Source organism: Corvus kubaryi, unplaced genomic scaffold, assembly GCF_017639235.1.
Source record: "Corvus kubaryi isolate FWS band 111438036 unplaced genomic scaffold, C.kubaryi_AGA036_p1.0 125, whole genome shotgun sequence".
Lineage (NCBI taxonomy): Eukaryota > Metazoa > Chordata > Aves > Passeriformes > Corvidae > Corvus > Corvus kubaryi.
Genome location: NW_024580660.1, coordinates 793,010 through 812,679, shown reverse-complemented (window position 1 = coordinate 812,679; position 19,670 = coordinate 793,010). Strand labels below are relative to the sequence as shown.

Genomic DNA, 19,670 nt, shown 5'->3' with positions numbered 1-19,670 from the left:
AAGCTTGACTTTGATTAAAATCAAGAAAAATTAAGCAGCTGAGTTCATTTATGGACTAGGCAGTCTGGTTTATTTGTGTCATGGGTTTATACAGCCAGGAATAGTTCTATGAATCACAAAATTTTCCATGTAAATTTTGACAGTCTGGTTTGTTTTTTTTTAATTTTATTTTTATTTTTTTATTATTTATTTTGCCAGAAAAAAAAACTTTTTTTAACAGAGACCTGTCATCTTTCAGTTATTTGGATGGGCAGGGAAGGAATGCACATATTTACTGCTAAGTATTAAGCTTGTATTTCTGTTCTAACAGCAAGGCATGTTCAGAGCTAGCCACAAGCTCAGGGTTTACTCCAGGAGCAAGGTTTCTCCATTGATCATAGTGTGGGATGACCATGATCTAACTCCATCAAAACCTGAGGAATAGGATTAGTTTATACCTGCTGATTTCCTGGTTGAGTGTTTTGAAGACTGTAGTCAAAGCTGGTTTGGCTAAATATAAGTATACTGGTTTTTGCTTTTTTAAATAATGTGTTTAGTGTGTTTTTAAATAATGTGAATTGCAAAATCTCATCAAGTTACTTTCATTTATAGTTAAATTATGCAGAAACAAGACTGAGTCAATTGGAAGACTGTCATTGTGAGAAGACTTGTCAAGTAAATGGATTGATCTACAGAGACAAAGACTCATGGGTTGAAGATGATCACTGCAGGAATTGCACATGCAAAGTAAGAATTTCTGAAGAGTTTCAAGGATAGGATCTAATGGAAATGTGAAAATGGCCTTTGAATACATAATGTTCACTCTGAGAATTATTATGTATTTAGTATGCATCTAGTGGCATTGTGGACAATAGAGAGGGAAATGGTAAAATAAATAAAATTTTGACATTGCTTATTTGTAAGCTTCATACATAAAATCTGCTTTCCCGTGACAATACTTTCTTATTTGTTCTAATTGTAGCTGTGAGGACTTGGGGTGAAGGGGTGGCATTGTGTTTGGATGGAATTGTTTTTACTGCAGTAGCTTTTTCAGAAAGGAGGCATTATCTTAATAGTATTCATAGATGCTTAGTTGCATCTTGCATGGTAACTTGCAGATTTGTTTTCAGCATTTATCAGAATGAAGAATACAAGGAACAGAAAGAGAATTAGTATGTAAAACTTATATCTTTGAAATTATTTGATAAATATCTGAAGAGAGCCTTTGTTTACTCAAGAAAATAGAAGCCTGATTGTTAAAAATCTCAAAGATGATTGGAACAGCCTACAGAAAGTAGGGCTTATGTTCTTGACTTATGTTTTTCAGTTAATGCAGTTTGGGACTGGGGGGTAAAACCAGTAACGTATCAAAATGAGGCAGTTCACCTTCAGCTGCATTTGACTCATCTTGTAGCTGGGTGGGATTAAATTCGTTAGTGAAGGATGTGTTTGTAATGCAGAATGCTGTTTTCATTTACTTAAATAGTTTTTAGTGTTTTGTACAAAGTATTCACTAATAGCAGTGGCAGTAGTTGAATTTTGTCTTAAAACCCTTTGCTTAGAGCGGAGTTGTGGAATGCCGAAGGATGTCCTGTCCCCCTCTTGAATGTCCCCCTGATGCCCTCCCAGTGCATGTGGAAAGTCAGTGCTGCAAAGTGTGCAAGGGTAAGTACATCACTCAGACCTCTCAGTTTTGCCTTCTATTTCAGGAGAATTAAACTTGTCCTGGCAGCAGGCACATTTTGTAATGATTTTCAGAGGTCCTGGTAATTCAGGTAACATGAGTCATAGTGGCAAACATGATTTAAGAAGAAAATAAGTAATTGCTGAGAAATGAAGAAGCATTGCAAATTTCTGAGGTACTATTTTTACCTATTGTTAGTGTAAAATTATTCATCCTGTTGGGGGCTGGGAAGACTGACTTGGTTCCAGTTTGTATCTCCTGTTGGTGTTGAGGAGCATCAAGCCTATGGTCTGAACTTTCTTTTGTGATGAGTAACTAACCGAGCTGTTATCTTTTTGCCTCTCTTTTATTTCAAGTTAAAAGGCTGTTCTTCAAAATAAACTTGACAATATCAGACCCAGGCTTAGTATCACTGTGTGGAGCTGTAGTTTGCTGTAATTAATTGCAAAATAAATTAATGAGAAGAAAGAAAAGCTAAGTAAATTTTGTGATCGGTGTTATTGTCAGCTTTCAGTTCCTTTTTCTGGAAACGAAATCTGTTAAGTAATGTTCATGGAAGGAATATTCAATATTTGTTACTTTAATAGTAGTGCAAGGAACAAAGACAATTTATGTATTGACATTTTAGCTGTATACTAATGCCAGTCGTACTTAAGAAGCACAAATTCTCTTTCCCCTGATCTGTTCTGGAAGATGAGTAAACTTCATGCATGAGCCTTTCAATAATTTATTAAGACAGGGATGTTGAATTATTTTAGGATTTATTAGGAAAATAATAACACTTTTTTAGCATTCTGTCACCCTTTCTCAGTCATTGAATTCATTAGTTCTGTGCACAAATATCCTTTAGCTGTGGTCTTGCACTTGCTCGTTTCTTACGTAATCTCATTTCTCTCAGCTGTATGTCAGCATGAATATTCTGCATACTAAAAGGAGTTTATGAACAGAGTACTTGGGTGGTAAAATGACCATGCTGGCCTGTATTTCTTTGTCTCGAAATATTTTTATTTGTAACATTGAAAGTCTAGGAAGTTTTTTCATGAAACTGGATGCAGGCACAAGAGTCAAAATCTGACACAAAGAAATTGGAAGGCACAAAATTGTAGATTCAGTGTATACCCTCATGAGTAAACTGTTCCTGTTATTTGTAAGATGAACAATCAAACTTGCCTTTTGTCAGTGATTGGCACAAACTTGACTCGTTATTCTGACAAGAACTCAGCATGTCAGTCAATGGGAAGAGATGTATGGAAGTTGATTGAAATTGATTGTAAACGCCAGCTCCTTGACAAAATGATGTGCTAGGACCACAGTTAGTCACCTCTAGGTAGATAGTAGTAATTGCAGAGGTTTTCCAAAGAGCTGCACTGCAGGTGTTATTTTCTCTGTGCTTTTTCTATTTAGCTCTGATAGAACCATCAGTTGTAATTTGCTGTCTCTAGGGATTATTGAATGGCTGGGTTATTGGGCACTTTCCCGTCTTAGCTAAGGGTTAATGAGCAAAGTAGCTCTAATGTCTGATGTGTTAAGGGGTTTAGGCAGTTCAGTTTTGATCCCTGCCACCTTGTGTTAGCATTTCAAATAATATTTGGCAAAAGACTATAATTTTGTTTTAAATATCATTTTTCTGAATCAGACATTAACTTGCTTTCTGGTGTGTCCATTCTTGTCAGGAAAACAGACAGAAAGAAAAAGGAAATGTCTCTAGTTCATATTCTCCTAAAAATAGTTACTGGGATTCCTAATTTAAATGAAGCTTCCTCATCTGAAGTTTTCTTCAGAAGTGAGATCACAACAAGTCGGGCATAAAAACTAGGGCAGCTTTTGAAAAACAAAGAAAACTAGGATACCAAAAGGAAGAAGCCTGTTTTAAAATGCTTTAGTGATGATGAGAACTGAGTTATCCTGAAAATCATAAATCATTCTTTTTTTTTTTTTGGAAGAAATGAGCATTTTCACAAAGAGTCATTAGAAGCAAATTGATGTCTGAAGGTTCATGAAGATTGATCTAGCAGTCTCTTTTGCTTAAAATTTGGGAATCAATCTGGCTGTGACAGTTGCTGCTGTGGAACTATTGGCATCACCTGTAAGAGGGACACACTTGCACCTGTGAGTGCTTCCCTTACCTGGGCACTCAGGAAGGAAATTGAGGTAAAACAGTCCTAGATAGTGTGTCTTTTGAGAACAGACTGTGAACACTTGCACTGTGCATGTGGCTTGACTCTGCAAACTTTTGAAGTTCAATTGCAACATAGGATTCACATCTTTTAGCTTTCCTTTCAGGGTCCCAGGTCAGACTTTTACTGGCCAAGTACAGAAAGAGCTGAAATGCCACAGCAGAAAGTTATTTTATCAGTGTTTAGCATTGATCTGGCTAGTAATGTAGGGTGCTTTTATGCTGGATACTTGATTTGTGTGAGATCGTAACAGTCCAGCTGTTCTCTTTAATTGATGGATTTACTGTCCTTCTCTGGAATTGGAATTTAGCCATGTAGTTGCATGGGGACTGTGATAATTCCAGTCATAATTGACCAAGCTGTTTGCTCCTGTGGCCCTGCTGCAGGTTGCCTTTTTCATGGTGGCAGTAGTCCTGAGCTAGTCCACTTTGCCTTGAAGTGAATGAGGAATGATCATGTGTTCCAGTCTGTTCATTTGTGGAGCCGCTTGTCTTTGGCAGAAGGGTCAAAACTTCAGAGAAGAATTTTGTAGTAGGAGCTCTCAGTTTCTTGGGAAATCTGCGTTTTTCATGTGTGCTTGAAGAATATTTTTCTGAAACAGATTTTTGCAGTTTGTTAATTTGGTACAGTCATTCGCTGCATCTGATCTGTTCGTGCAGTCCTCCAGCAAGTTGAAGAGTTCACCTTTGTGCCCACAAAAAATGGGAAGGCTTAATTGAAATCTGTGCTTGTATTATTCTCATGATGAACTGTACTCTAATAAATGTCTCCAGTTCTTGAAGTGAGTCATGAGGACCTCTAGTAACACAAATACTGTAGCTACTCTACGCGATCTCAGTAGTGAAAATATTTTCTATTGAATGGTAGGGAGTTTAGTCCAGGACACATTGTCTATGCTTCTATTCCCTCTCTTTAGGCTGGGTGAAGATGCTACTTTTTCTTAAAATGAATTTATTGTTTGTTACTTTGTCTGTAATTATATGTGATACTGACTTCTGATGAAAGCAAAATGTATCATATTTTTAAAGTATTCATATTTTTTTCAGTGGATGTGAATACTGGTTTTACTTTCATGTTATACCTTGCATTTATTTGCTGCTTAAATACTGATTTAATTAATTTTTAATCTCCCTCCTCCTTCTCTCGAATTACAGCCAAGTGTATCTATGGAGGCAAAGTGCTAGCAGAAGGTCAACGAGTATTAACCAAGAGCTGCAGGGAATGTCGAGTAAGTTTCAGTTGCATAAACTTTTCCTGATTTTAAATGTATCTCTGGTGTTCAGAAGTGACAGTGTAAACTTAGTGCATTTCTTTAGGCTTCCTTCATGCAAATGTGACATCTGTTGTCTTGAAAAGGTGACCCTGAAGTCAGTGAAAGCCACAAATATGAAAACAAGGCAGGAATATGACCCTTGCAGGATAAGAAAAATATGGGCAAAACTATTTGGAAAGATGTTTTCTCTTATCTCTGCTTTCATGATCTTTAGGAAAAAAGTAACAGCATCTTGACCAAATGACTTGTTTCAGCCAAATTGCGAAAATTTGAAGCAACCTTCATGTTATATTGTTTGAGTTACTCTGTATTTCCCCTAGTATTGTTTAAATTATATATAGCTCTTCTAATAGTTGAGGTAAATTACTGAGTATTGGAGCAGACTGAGGTCTTTCTTGGCAAATTCTTAACATTTGGACTATGACAGTATTTAAGAACACAGGTGAACGAAGGCTGTGTTAGATCCGTTCAGGGAGTGTTGGTGAATGTGCGTATAGGAAAAGATTACATTGATCTGGTTATTGTTGTGCTTGGAGCTGAGTGTACAGAGTAGCAATTTCATGTTCACTAATGGAAATGGACAATAACTGGCTGCAGATGTTGTGAAAACAGCTTGTTATGCAGAATTACTTTGCTATTGTTACCATTGAGCTGTATGGGGTGTTCAGCACTGCATATACAAATACGTGGGCAAGGTCGTTGCCTTGGAAAGCAGACTAAGATGCCTGTTATTTATAATATGACATAGAATGTTTATTGGAGAGGGGGAGTACTTGTATGAAATGAGAACAGGAGTGTTTGCACATTAAAGTGAAACCAGAGAGAGTGACCTGAATTATGTCTGCGGAACTTCTCTGTGCTATAAATAAGAGCATTATATTCATCATTAGGAGTATGATAATACATTCATGAAGATTAACAGCAAATACCAACCATCAAATACCTGTCATTAGGAATGAGTAAAATAATGGAAACAGCTTTTGTATTTTGCTTATTGTAAAAGGAAAATGATATGGCAATGTTAATTACTGTAACATTGCAATTGGTATTTGCATCTTAATGGACAGTATTGATAAATATTCAAAATGGCATCCGTGAATGTAACACCATAAAAAAATGTTTGATGCATGCCTTCAGAAAAATCCCAACAAACTGAAGTTCTTTCCACAGCTGTGCTTCAAGAAGATATTAAACCTCACTGTCCTGGGGAGAGTTTTTAAGAGGCTGCTTGCATCTGTTTCTGTGGGGTGTTGTGTCTCCATGCAGGAGGTTCATTCAATATGTCTTCAGCATGACCTCTTAATCTGACCTCAGTTAGGAATGCTCATTAGATGAAAGATGAATGGTGATGAGTCAAACTGTGGCTATGTCACTGTTTTCTGTCCTATGTAGACAAGGTGTCGTATGAATAAAGGAAGGACTTTGTCATAAGGGAGTACCATACCAAATTTAACATGATTTAATTTTCCAGACTTGAAAAACTGACATCAAGTTTCAAAAGCTGCTGATCCATGAAGGAATATGTTGGAGGGTACACATCTACCATCAGTGTAATAGTGTTGATAAAGATGACTTAAAAATCTTTGTAGAGGAGGATATATCTGTAAGTGGGGTAATGTCAAAAAGATTAAGTTGAAATTTCACATTTCAATTTTTATTTGAAGATAGATTCCTTATTCTTTGCATAGGTACTGATACAACCTTAAGAGGCTTTTAACTTTCATAGTTTTTTCATCTAACAAAAATAGTACTACTACTGATGGATCCAGCTAGATTAAAGATTTTCTTTATCAGGCTGAGAGACCTTTTTTTAATTTTTGGAAACTAATCCAGACTAAAAATATTTATGATGCATATTCTCTTAACCATAAGCACAGATGTTACTCATGAACAACCACTCCCAGCTGGAATCCTGCCCACAAACACTCTCTAGATGAATCTACAATGATAAAATGAGCACACCGGTATTTCTAACAATCACAGAACAGTCCAGATTGGAAGGGACCTCTGGAGGTCATCTTCTCCAACTCTCCTGCTTGAGCTGGGTTACCTGGAGCCAGTTGCCCAGGACCACGTCCAAATGGCTTTTGAATATCTCCAAGGATGGAGACTCCACAGCTTCCCTGGGGAGCCTCACACTGGGAGAGTGTTTCCTGATGTTCAGGTGGACCCTGCTGTGTTTCAGTTTGTACCTGTGGGCCCTGGTCCTGTCAGTGGGCACCGCTGAGAAGAGCCTGGCTCCACCCTCTTCACGCTTTCCCTTTGGGTATTTTATGTGTCTGTAGGGTCCCCTCTGAGCCTTCTCCCCTTCAGGCTACAGTCCCAGCTCTCTCAGCCTTTCCTCCTGTGAGATGCTCCAGTCTATATTTATCCTCATGGCCCAAGGCTGATCTCTCCCCAGCTGTTCCATCTCTCTCTTGTGGTGGGAAGGCCAGAAAATGCAAGTGTGTATGAACTTCTGGTAACTGCACCTTTTTGCATTCAAAAAGTGTTTGATTTTTTTGCTGGTTGGTTTGTTTAGGTTTGTTTTTTTGTTTTTTTGTTTTTGGTTTTGGTTTTTGTTTCACCAGTATGGTGATGTGGGCCATGAAAAGTCAATGGAAAAATTTTTATGACTTTTGTTGGAGTGAGAATTTGCAGTTGAGCAGCTGCCTGTGAATGACATGATGCCGTTCATAAACAGACAACATGCTTGACAGCAAAGGGTACAAAAATAAATGCCTCTTCATTAATGCTGGCAGCAGGCAGTCACACTGTGCCATACAAGATGGACAGGGCCCACAGCTTTCAGGAAGGTGGACTAAAAAGCTTTTTGTAAAGTGTGAGGAATGAGACAACTCTTGGTTCTTAAATAAAATAATTAAGAACAATTTATTAAAAGAACAATCAGCAAAAAAAAATTCCAAGTACAAAACAATTACAAAGCCAAAAAAAACCCCAGGTCTGCAGTGATTAGAGACCTTGTTGGCCGAACTGGCTCGGAAGTCCCAAACCAGAGACCTTACAACACTGGGTGACTTCAGCTCGCCCAAAGTCTGAATGGTAAAATTGCCTTTTGAAAGAGGTAGAGGCCTGTACTCCCAGCACTTCACCACCAGCTAATCTGAGGTGAAAATGGCCCCTCTGATTTGGTGTCCAGCAGTTTTATAAAGTCTGGGTCCCGCCCATGACCGCCCAGTGTCCAGCCTCCATGGTCTTGGATGATTGGTGGTGTCTTGAGGTGAGGTGATCTCAGTCTGCTAATGGCTTGCTGTTGTCTAGGGGAAAAATTGTCATCGACTCCAAAGGCGGGAGAAGTCCTCATTAAAATTCCAGGTTGCCACGGTGCTCAGTTGCTGGCCAACAGCCGCGTTCTAAAAATAGCTCCGTGCAGTTAGAAGGTCTCCTTTTTGGCAAAGCTTAACACTCACTCAAAACTTACAAAGGTTAAGAACACTTGGTAAAAGGTTTAAAACTGGGCTATAAGTATTTCAGAGAACTCTTAAAACCAGGGTAATTAACTTGGACACATACAGGAATTAAGACATTGTGGGTTTTTACACTTTTTAGGGACTAAAGAGGGGACCAAACTTGTGGAACTTTATTAACAAGGGACTTTTAACGCGGAATTATATAAAACACTTTAATCAACTAATCAGGGGAGTAACTTTGGAACTTAATAACTGTCCAACTGGGTTGATGGGTAATTTGAATAAGCAATAATTAAGCAATTAACAATTAAAAGTTGAAAACACTTAATGTGCAAAGGCCAACACTCCATTTCATGTATGACATAAAGGTAAGGAATGATGTGCTTCTTAGAGTGACAACTAAGGCTGCTGTTTGAAACTTTGTCCTGAGAGACTGATTAATAACAGCTTGTTGTGCCTTAGGAATGATATTCCCAGGTGTGGTGCTCTCACTGAAACCATGTCTCTCTCGCTTCCCCTGGGTGGGATGGAGAGGAGAATTGGAGGCACAAAAGGTAAAGATCACAGGTTGAGATAAGAACAGTTTACTGGAATCAGCAAGTAGATAAGAAAATAAACAATAACAGCAACAATACTGATGACAAAGGGTACAAGCAAGAGGTGGTCGATTCACAGGGAACAACAATACCTGACTGCTCCCTCTCCTACCCCACCACCCCCTCCTCAAGTTGAGGTGGTTATAGAATAACCTCCTGTCCTGGCCATGCCCCTCCTGGCTGCTGCAGAGATCAACCCTGGCTGAAACCAGGGCACAGCTAAATTCAGACAGGAAAAAAGCCCCACCAAAATAGCCTTATCTGAAATCTTGCTATTAATTTTCAAAGCCAGTCATGTGAGATGAGCTGTTTGTTGTTCAGATTTTCACTGCATGTCACTGATTAAGTTTAAATCCAATCCTTTTTTTATGTACTTACCTTTGTAATTACAAGAAATTTAATTATCTTGCTGTAAATTTTTGACTCCAGATCTCATTCTTGTGGATTGTATGTCACAACTGAAGCTTGATATATTTATTCCAGAAAAAAAAAGTCTTTTTGACATCTATTTCTGTTCACATTCTATGACTGCTACATATGTGAATTGGATACAAAAAGGAGCAATTTTTCTAAGGCTGCCTGAAGCCATAGTTCTGAAGTGTGAACTCTTCTTATCTCAGTGGATAAAATCTGAAATCTGATGATGATAATTCTTATAATTGGATCTGTACTAGTTTATAACAAATTGATTTTAACCCAACATGGAAATGTTTTAATTGTTTTAAAACTTAATTACAAATAAGTTTAATTTGTTTTCCCAAGATGCAAATGCTGCAGAAAATAGGAAACGTAGGGAAATAAAATCTTACTGTTGTTAAATTAATGGAATTCTCAATTTGTGTTCTTTTATCTCCTTGTGAGTCACTAAAGAAGCTGTGAGCTTGGATTAAATTTGTCTTTAGCTTTTTGACTCATCCTGACACTCATTTGACTTTCATACCATTTCTTGCCATGTTTTTTTGGCCAGATTTTTTGTCAGTCAACACTTTTTGTCCGTATGCTGACGTCATTTACTCTTTCTGCTGTAATTGTCCTGTCTGAGCTTAAATAGGCAATGAGTTACAGCCAGAGCTATTCTAGCTGGTTGTTTGATAACGTGATAGTAAATGATGGCTTGGTGTCTGGTTCTTTTGTCACCTTTGATACTGCAGTTGCACAGGCAACCGTGGGGGATTCCTCCCTTTCCTTTGTGGAAGTGAGATCAGGAGGAGACCTAATGCCTCCATTAACTTCACTGTTCTTTGTGGGCACTTGCTCTGATGATGTGTGCTTTCCATGCTGCTGTAGGGAGCTGCTTTTTCTTACAAAAAATAAGAAAAGCAGATGCCTGTGGGGATTTTTTTTTTAGCATTATTTTTCATGACAGCAGCTGATGCAACTTGCCAGTAAAGGCAATTGGCCCTGCTTAGCCTTAAGATTGTAGTGTCAAGGGCAGTGGCTGCAGAATGGTCAGATTTGCATTCCCTGGGTTGGCTTCCCTTCTCAGCTGTAAGTCTTGTAGGCTGCTGGGCACTCCAGGCACATAACTTGTGCCTTGTAGACTCAGCAGGCATTTCCTAAGTCTGTAGGGCAGTTTGATGCTGTGAGAACTCCTTCTGGAGCCTGGAGGGACATAGCTGAACTGGTGTGGTGAGGCAAAGCGGCAAGGCTGATTGTCAGCAAAGGTTTTACCTCTGCTGTTTCTGGCACCTGAGCCGGTGCTTTGGCATGGTGTGGCACAGTGTAGTGTAGATAGGAAAGCAAGCTTATATACTGAGGTGTTTCTTCATACAGGGTGGACTCACAGGTAATTTCTCCTCAGATTATGAGAATGATGGCTTTAATAAAGTTTTGTCTATTTTTTGGTATTGGTTTTCCTCTGCTTTCCTAGACCTGGGTGTGTTTGGATCATATTTTTAAACTTGTCTCTGCCATCATGATAGCTGGAAAATGAAATTTCTTTGTTTGAGGAAAGCAGAAATTGTTACTCCATCTTTTCATTCCATGATCAGAGATGTAATGAAAAATATTTTCGGAGGAGTGGGGACAAGACTAACGTTAAAAAGGTGTTTTGGCAACATAGCAGGCTGCCTGCTTTCTTAGTGGAGTTTCACAGCTTGGAAAATGAGATTACTCAGGTGTGGACAGTCCTGTGGGGTAGTTACTGTAGTTCCTACTGAGCAAAAATCCTGGTTCTTAATTTCTGCTCCACTTGCCAGTTCTCAGTGATGGCATAGCTGCAGAAGGGGTGCTGAAGTGCTGAACAAGTAAATTATGGTATGAAAAAGGCTAGAGGGGGGGGATAAGGTAAAAGAGGAGGCTATTTTGGGACAGGATTTTAAGAAACAAGGAACTAAAGAGCTGGAGAGCTGTTTGGTCTGGAGATATAGTGAGGCTGATCTGCTGGGTGGGAAGAAGATGGAGTAAAATTTGGTGCAAAAATCTCCCCATGAACGCTCTATGTCTAGGATTATAGAAAATTTCTACCAGCTTCTAGCCCTCATATCACAGTCTTATTCTAAATCTAGAAATCAAAATCACAGAAATATCTTTAGCTTGGTTTTGCACAGCAGTTTCTATAGGGATATCTCAAGATGAGCTTTCTTCTTTGAAGGACCTAATTTTGGAAATTAGGTGATCAGTAATTCTAAACAACAGACTCTTGTAATTGGACATGACAGAACAACACAACACTTGAAAATACTGGTCTTGCTGTGTATATTGGCGTTGAATAACTTGTCAGCGAAGTATGTAGACTGTGAAATAAGAGGAATAAAGCTCAGACTTGCAGAAAGCAGGAAGATTGTCTTTAACTTGGAATGAAATTCTTTAATTCCTTCAAATACTCAGAAAGAAGACAACTATACTTTGAGACTACATATTTGGTAAAACTAGAATAGAATTTTGAGCTGAAGTGCCTTGTAATCGTTTTATTTTGATGCTGAGCAGAGAAATGCACCACAGTAGATTACTCTAGATTTGACATTATGGTGGAACAAATGAATTTAACTTGCTTCTTGCTAGTTTACCAGTGTTGTCACTAGAAATTACTAGTGCTGTAGATGGAAAAGTATGTGATCCTTGCCACTGCATGTGTTTTCACCAATGTAATTTTAAAAAAAATGTTGTTTATTTTCAGAATGGAGTTTTAGTAAAAGTAGCGGAGACTTGTCCAGCGCTGAACTGCTCAGAAAAAGATCACGTTCTTCCAGAGAACCAGTGTTGCAGTGTTTGTAGAGGTAAGCCAGCTTGTAAGGAATATAAGTTGTTGGTTCAAGAGGGGATACATTGAAAGGAACAATTCCTTTGTAATACTAAGTACCTCTGTAAGCCTGATTCTAAAACCAGTCTGTGATACTCCTTTGGTTAGAAGACTTACCAGATACAAAGCTGTAATTGCTCTGAATTAGAGAGGAGGAGGGAGAAAAGGAAGAGCTGGGGGAGAAAGGGACCAATATCTCCTAAAAATTCCTATTAAAAGGATGCTATATTTGAAAAAGAAATATATATTGTTGCTTAAACTTGCAACTGCAGGGTTTTGAAAATGTGTTTTTAAGGTCTCTATTTTAAAATTGCAAAAATAACGTTAAAATTCTAGTTTGATGGATATTAGGAGGTTGATTTAGATTTGAGCACTCTGAGGACTAATTTATGAATTAAGATGGACAGTAAAATAATACCAGTGCAAAACAAAAATTAAAAAATTAACCCTGGAGCCCAGAACCCCATTTTTCCTCCTTCCAATGGGATGTTGAGATGGAGGTTCCTCTTGCTTGTTTCGTTTCAGCCCCGTGAGTCCTGGTTGTAGGCTGGACCAGACTGAGCAGGCCATAGCTAAAATCTCAGTTGAGGAAATCCTCTTAAATGAGAAATGTGCAGGTATCACAAGGTTAAGAAACTTGAACGAGCTTTCTTCTTAAATCGTGTTCTGATCAGTGAATTGCTGAGTGAATAATCATTCCCTATGTACTGTATCTCTGTTCCTCATCTCTCCCTTGGTGCTGGGTCTCAGCTGAGCTTAAGGGGAGCCTGGTGTCTCGGGACTCACATCTCATCTGCCTTTAGTGATGCACCTCAGAGGTGTGCCAAGAGGTGTGCCAAATGAGCATCAGACATTTGCAGGCTTAGATGGTTATTGAGGTCTGCTGAATATTTGTCTTGCCTGCATATAAATTCCTCCAGTGCCATTGCAGATGGCGATGAAGGGGATCTGAATCTCTCCCTCTGCCAGTAAATATTAATTAGTAGATACGCATGGTTAAATATTTACTTAGGCCTTGAACTTGAAAACACATGCATGTGACTGCCTGTTGGGTCATGGTCTAAGAATATACACATTAATGTTTTTTAGTAGTTTCTAGAAACATCTGCAACTATTTAAGCAAACAGTAAATGTTGCTTCTCTGCCCCTCAGAGGGCTGGATGTCTTAATGATACTTCTTAACAGATGGCCCAGTTTGATGTAGTGCAGTACTGAAAAAAAAATATTCATTACTTAAAAGGATTAGAAATACGAAAGCTTCAAAGTTGATGAGAGATAAGTTCCGTAATTATTCACTTCCATATTATTGTTAGTGATAGGTACTCTTTTTAGATATTCATCCTCAAACTGACTTCATTATTTATAAGATGAATATTTATATTTATGTGATGGTCTCTAGAAGCAAGGGAAGGAATTGTATTTTTCCTTCCTCGGAATTCTGGTACATGATGCTTTCAATTTGAGACATTAAACCCCCACTTCACTTCTGCTTTACTGGACTGCTAAAACAGTACCACCTCCTTTTGTACTTCATCATTGCTTTTTAAAATTCTTTTGAAAATGACACCTAAAGGTATGATTAATTTTGTCAACTTTACAAAGGCATAAATTCAATTTAGCACTCCTAAGTTGCTTTTTATATCTTGAAGTAGAAAATGTGCTGCTTGACACTTTTGCTTCAGTTTTATGCAACCCAAAGTGGTAGTATATAATTTTATCATGTGCTGTTGTTAAAAATGGATATTTATTAAGAATTCCATATTTATTATGGGTTTTATCAAGCAAACAGGTGCTCTCTGATATGGCAAGCAGGTCACAGTTTCTGATCCTGTAATGTGCCAGCATATCCTTTACTGGGAAAGGATAGGCTGCTTCTCTTGTTTGCAGAAATGACTTCTTTCAGAGACTATATTCAGCTTTTTTTTTGTCCAAGCCAAAGTAGTTAGGAAGACATAGTGTAATAATTGCTGGCCTGAATAAGCAAAATTATTTGTTGGAAGGCCACATGGATCATTTGCACATCATATGCAAATTTCACATCATATGTATGATGATGCAGATAATTCATTGCATTAGCCCTTAGCTAAGCCTTAAGTTACTCAGCAGAATATTTAGTAAGCATTTACTAGCAATGTTAAGTGAGAACATTATTTCTGTGTTAAGTTTATCAGTGCATGTTAGTGACTGGTAGGTTCTGGGCTTTTATCAGTTTGTGTTGTCTGTAGTATTTGTAGTTGTGGGAACAGAAGACTTCTACTGAATTTCATGTTCTGTAGAGTTATAGAATATATTTGCTGAATTGGGCAAGGGTGACAGGTTTGCATCTTGTGCTTTTCTAGCTGCAGCAAAGGAATTTCCATTTAATGAAAGGATAAATATGAAGGGATCAACAGAAGTAAAAAAAAAGCCCACAGAGAAACACAAAATCTTCATGGTGCTGTGGTATGAGACTGTACCCTCCTCAGCAATCTCTGTGGTACTTACTGCAATAGTAGCTAAGTGCCATAGGTTATGCAGGGTAAAACATAAATCTGTGGTGTTTATGGAGATGGAAGCTGTGAGCCAGCAAAGAACAGAGTTGAATACTGTTATGTACAGAGCTGGTGGGCTTCCTAGATAGTCATTATTGTTTGTAAATGGTAGGAAAAATAAAGACAGCAAATAATGCCTGGTCTTGTTTATGTTTGCTACATGAGTTTATAGTGCAGCAAAAGGTAATAGTATATTGCTCAGAGGCAATTTCTAGATTTCAGGGAGATGATTGTGTGAGGTGTACAGCAAGGTGAGAGTAGTATGGAAGAGCTCTGCTCTAAAATGACAGGTTATTTTTGTGATTTGAAGTACTGAATGCATAAATGGGCCTCTCCACATCTGTATATGGGAACTATCCTTGGCTGTTATGTAGAGTATACCCAGTTTTTCCTTTCATCTGTGGGCTTTAATATAAATGTCTGCTTAAACTATATGGCTGCTTTATACTTTCCAGCAGGACAATGTGGTGTTATTAAACTGTCTTTTAGGCTTACAGAAAATTTAGTTAATTTTCAAGTTTCACAAAGAATCATTGTGTCACAAAATAACGTGTTTTACTACTTCTGAGAATCACTCATTTTTCTTACAGCATGCCTGCTACATTTTTTATAGCCCAGGGACAAATCTAATACAAAAAAGAGTGTCCTGAGAGTGTTTTATTGTTCCCTTTAGCTGTTTTTCTCCTTGCCAAAGATAGTGTATAATTTTGAAAGAGTGGATTTTTTTTCTCTTTTGCATGAGTGATTCAAATAAAATTTCATGAGAGAATTTTCATGTTGTTGTGCTCACAACATTTAAATATGTAAAAATAGCCTTAACAGCCTTAGCAACTTCAGATGTGCTCCTCTTAAAAGAAAGAGTGTGATGAAATAATGAAGTAGTGAGAGCGGTTTTGTTTCTAGAGAAAATAATTATTTGCTGTTCTGCAGTATGGTGGGACTGATGGATTTAGATTGACTGCTGACACGCATTAGGAGGAAAGGGAGACTCTTACTGATGAGGTGAAGCATACATTTTACAGCAGGGAGCAGCATTTAAATCTAAAAGTGGGGCTTCTGCCTCCCTTCTTTGTGCTGCTTTGCTTTGTTTTGTTTTGGGGAGGTTTGTAGTTGTTCAGTTAGAGGGTGAGAAGGCTCCTCAGTTGTGTATGTTTCTCATCTCTTCCCGCCCGGCTGTGAAACTCAGATTTGACTCTTCAGAAATTGAATTTTTCCCATTTGTTGCTGTAAGGTTGGAGTTATTTCAAGCTTTTTGATTTATTAAGATTTAATGGCAGTTGATAAATATTAATTAGTTTATTTCTAAACATAGTTGTAGCATTACTTAGGATTTAGAAGAGCTTTCTATCTGAAAAAAGAAGAAATCTTTTTAAGCTTGTTAGTCTGTGTAGTTACCATTATTCTATTGCACGCAGATAAGCACTGTGTAATAAGCTCTGCATTCATAGAGCAGCTTGAAAGAGTGTAAGAAGTTGCTGTTTTATGTCAGACCACTGAGTTCTGGGACTACAAGTCTCTGAAGGTGTAAAAGCTGCTGCTCAAAGTGCTGCTTAAAAACTGATTCAGATCATGGAAAGGTGTAATTGGTAATGCAAATTTTAAGACTCTTCTATGACTTGGCCCTCATATTTACCTTACATATTTATATTGTAACTGTGGGGTTAAACCCTAACAGTAGAAAAGATTTTGAGGTTGAAACTACCTTGGACTTTTGAACATGGCTGGTGCATTTTAACAGAAGCATTATGACAGTTTTTGGGGTTTTTAAAGAAATCTGTAAATGTAAGACAGTGAAATGAAGGATATCTTCTTGAACAGCAAGAAAACAGGAGTTTTACAGTTTTTGATGTGAACAGCTAAGGCTTTTGTAAGAAGTATAGAAAACAGTACAGAAGTTACAAGGAAACCCTCAGAAACAAGGAGAGGAGCATTAGTGTTGGCCGTAAAAAAAGTAAGAAGAGATAAGGATCTAAAATGTATTGATTGCAGCTGTAGTCTTGAATGAGTTCTTGCATTTTACAATCAATAATTAAGCCAAATTACCAAATATGTTAGGTATGTAAAAAACTGGATGATAGCACAGAACAGCTTAGCATGCTGCTCTGCAGAAGTAGATTCTGGTAACCGCAGCTTGGAAGATGTTGCTTGGAAAAATAAAAGTAATGTTCAGGTGTCCCAAAATGGAATAAATTTTTAATTTGAGCTATCTGACTTGGGGTCACCAAGGCCTAGCCAGTTGTTCTGTGCCAGTTCCTGATGCTGCAGAAGTGATAGTTTTATGGCTGCTAGCATGTGTCTGGTACTTTTCCTAATTGTCTTAGTACATTTAATAATGGTCATTCTGTAGTCAGAATGAAGGAGTAGAAGGAAACCTGTATTTCTTAAGAAAAAGATGGAGCAAACATTTCAGCAGCCTTGATAAAGGAAGAGAGTAATATTATCCAGAAGTGTTTGGGGAACGAACAGAGGTCATCAGGCCCATCAAGAATCTGAACACACTCTTCAATATTTAATTCCCCTGGTAGTACCTAATTGTGTTTTGGATGACTTTGAAGGGCTGTTGCACACGTTTGATTGTGTGTGTAGGCGCAGGGAAAATGGTTCCTGGCATCTATTCTGAATGCATTCATCTGTAATTTTAATTCATACTTTCCTTTTCATCTGTGCTGGCCTGAAATTAGTTAAGATTATCAGAACTGTTTAAGATTTTCTGTGGTTTTGTTAAATCCTCTCCAATTGCCTGCTTGCTGAGATGTGATGATTCCATTTTAAGCCATTTCTTATATTTAGAGAGGAGCTGATTGTCTCAGATAAGACTGCTGAATATTCTGAATGAATTGTTATTTTGGCTGGACAATGGGGATGCATGCCCTCTGCTATCTCCCACCCATCTGAAATGTAGAGATCCCACTGCAAAATCAGTGGGTGGTTTTGGCATCTCTGTAGGTATCTTTAAGGAATCCTATGATCCATTTCACACCAAAGAATTAATAAAAATCAGATATTTAGCTCCAAAGCTCCAGATGGGAGAATGGAGACCAATGTCTAAGAAATCCAAGAACCACACTTTCTTGATATGCATCTTTTGGCTCTTTTGAACTGCTAATTTTGCATTTTTGCTGCAAACAAACAAACAAAAAAAAGTACTTCGAGAAACCTCTGATCCAAGCAGCGGTGTGCTTTTTCTGACAGAGGCACGGTGAACCCCTGCTCTTCTGTTCTATCAAGTACTTTTTTTTCCTGGTGTTTAACCTTAAATTACAGTTGTTTTGTAAAAGCTTGGTAACATAAAATGTTGTAGCACCATGCGCGCTCTTAAAGGGAATGGCTTCCGCTATCCACTTACAGAGGTATTGAAGAAGTTTGCTGAAATGCTATGGGAAAGTAAAGTGGAGTCACTTCTAGACAGCAATTTTAACAGATAGGGATCAGTTTCACAGGTCTTTTATAATAATAAATGCCAAGGCAATCTAGAGATGTAGTAGATGTTCTGTGATTGTGCATTCCTAATAACAGGAGAAACATGGAATGTCCTTTAGAGCCTTTATTTTCTCAAGTTACAGAACTGGAGTGTTACTTTTAAAATTTAATTTAAAAAATCAAATATTAAAATTAATTATTCATATATTAAAACTATTATTTAAATAAAATATATATTAAAATAATTATTAAAAAATTCTAATTTAATGCTCTTTTAATAGCCTTCAAGCTTGCAAAGCTGATTCTGGATGGAGGCTGTTCGCGTTTGAGTTGATAAAGGGAACTAAAGCAATGAAGGTTTTTCCAGAGAATTTTTATAAAACAGGTGACAGCTCTAGTGGCAAAAAATGGATAGCTAGGGTATCCATCATATTTACTGATGAATTTCAGAGGTGGAAAATAAACAATGAAGGATTCACAGGGCTGTGATGTGATATCGAAAATTAATCATTGGCTTGTACTTGGGAAAAAGTGCTGTTAGAGAAGAGTGGTTGATCTGGGACTTGGGACTTGTGATGACAGTTAACTCTGAGAAGCCATCGATTTGGCTAATTGGAAGTCTTAAATTTGCCATGAGCTGATCATAACATAAAACCTTGACTCACTGGGATAAAAAGAGCCTAGAAACATAGAATTTTGGTGCAGGAAGTTGTACCAGCACTCTTGTAACTAAAACATGCTGAGAAAGATGAAATATTTTTAATAGGTTTGGATGAGAGGGAAATAGAAATAAATATAAACAAAATACCCTGAGACAGAGCAATAATCCATGTGATATTTTCAAACTTGCCTGGCTTAATACACCGATCTGTTACAGAAGTTCTGACCCAATAATAATCAAATCAAATCAAGCTCATACTCTGCGTGAGCTCAAAGGAGAATTATTATTCTAAAGAAGCAGGAAACAGACTAGGATGTCATAGTCTTAGGGGAAACAGTGACAAAGAAAATATTATAAAACTTGTTGTCTCTTGGATGTTATCTGGAATGCTGGTAGAATAGTAATCCTGAGTGGGGAGCATAAATTAGATGCTGGATGGATAAGTCTGAGGAGATGGGTTCCAGTGTTTAGTTTCAATTATAGTTATAAAGGCAAAAAAGAGAAGTCAAATATTGTGATTCCATAAATGGCTAAAGGCAGTGTATTGGCACCCTGTTTTACCAGTCTAAAAGGTACCTGGGCTTGACAAGGCTGAATCTGGAATACCCGAGTTGTTTTTATCAGACTGTGAAATGAGTAAAGACTAGAAGGGATAACTGAAATTTTCATTAAGGGAATTGGTTCTTTCTCCCAAGCTG

At 37.8% G+C, this 19,670-nt stretch overlaps 1 protein-coding gene across 5 annotated transcripts in view; it reads left to right on the top strand.

Moving 5' to 3' along the window:
- NELL1 (neural EGFL like 1) overlaps window positions 1–19,670 on the top strand; it is a 293,349-nt gene that overhangs the window by 76,374 nt on the left and 197,305 nt on the right. For all 5 annotated transcript variants that reach the window (XM_042021335.1, XM_042021324.1, XM_042021346.1 and 2 more), the window contains exons 7-10: window positions 592–726; window positions 1,542–1,644; window positions 4,995–5,068; window positions 12,238–12,337. In XM_042021335.1, the coding sequence (XP_041877269.1) occupies window positions 592–726; window positions 1,542–1,644; window positions 4,995–5,068; window positions 12,238–12,337 (412 nt within the window). The remainder of the gene's footprint in view (window positions 1–591; window positions 727–1,541; window positions 1,645–4,994; window positions 5,069–12,237; window positions 12,338–19,670) is intronic.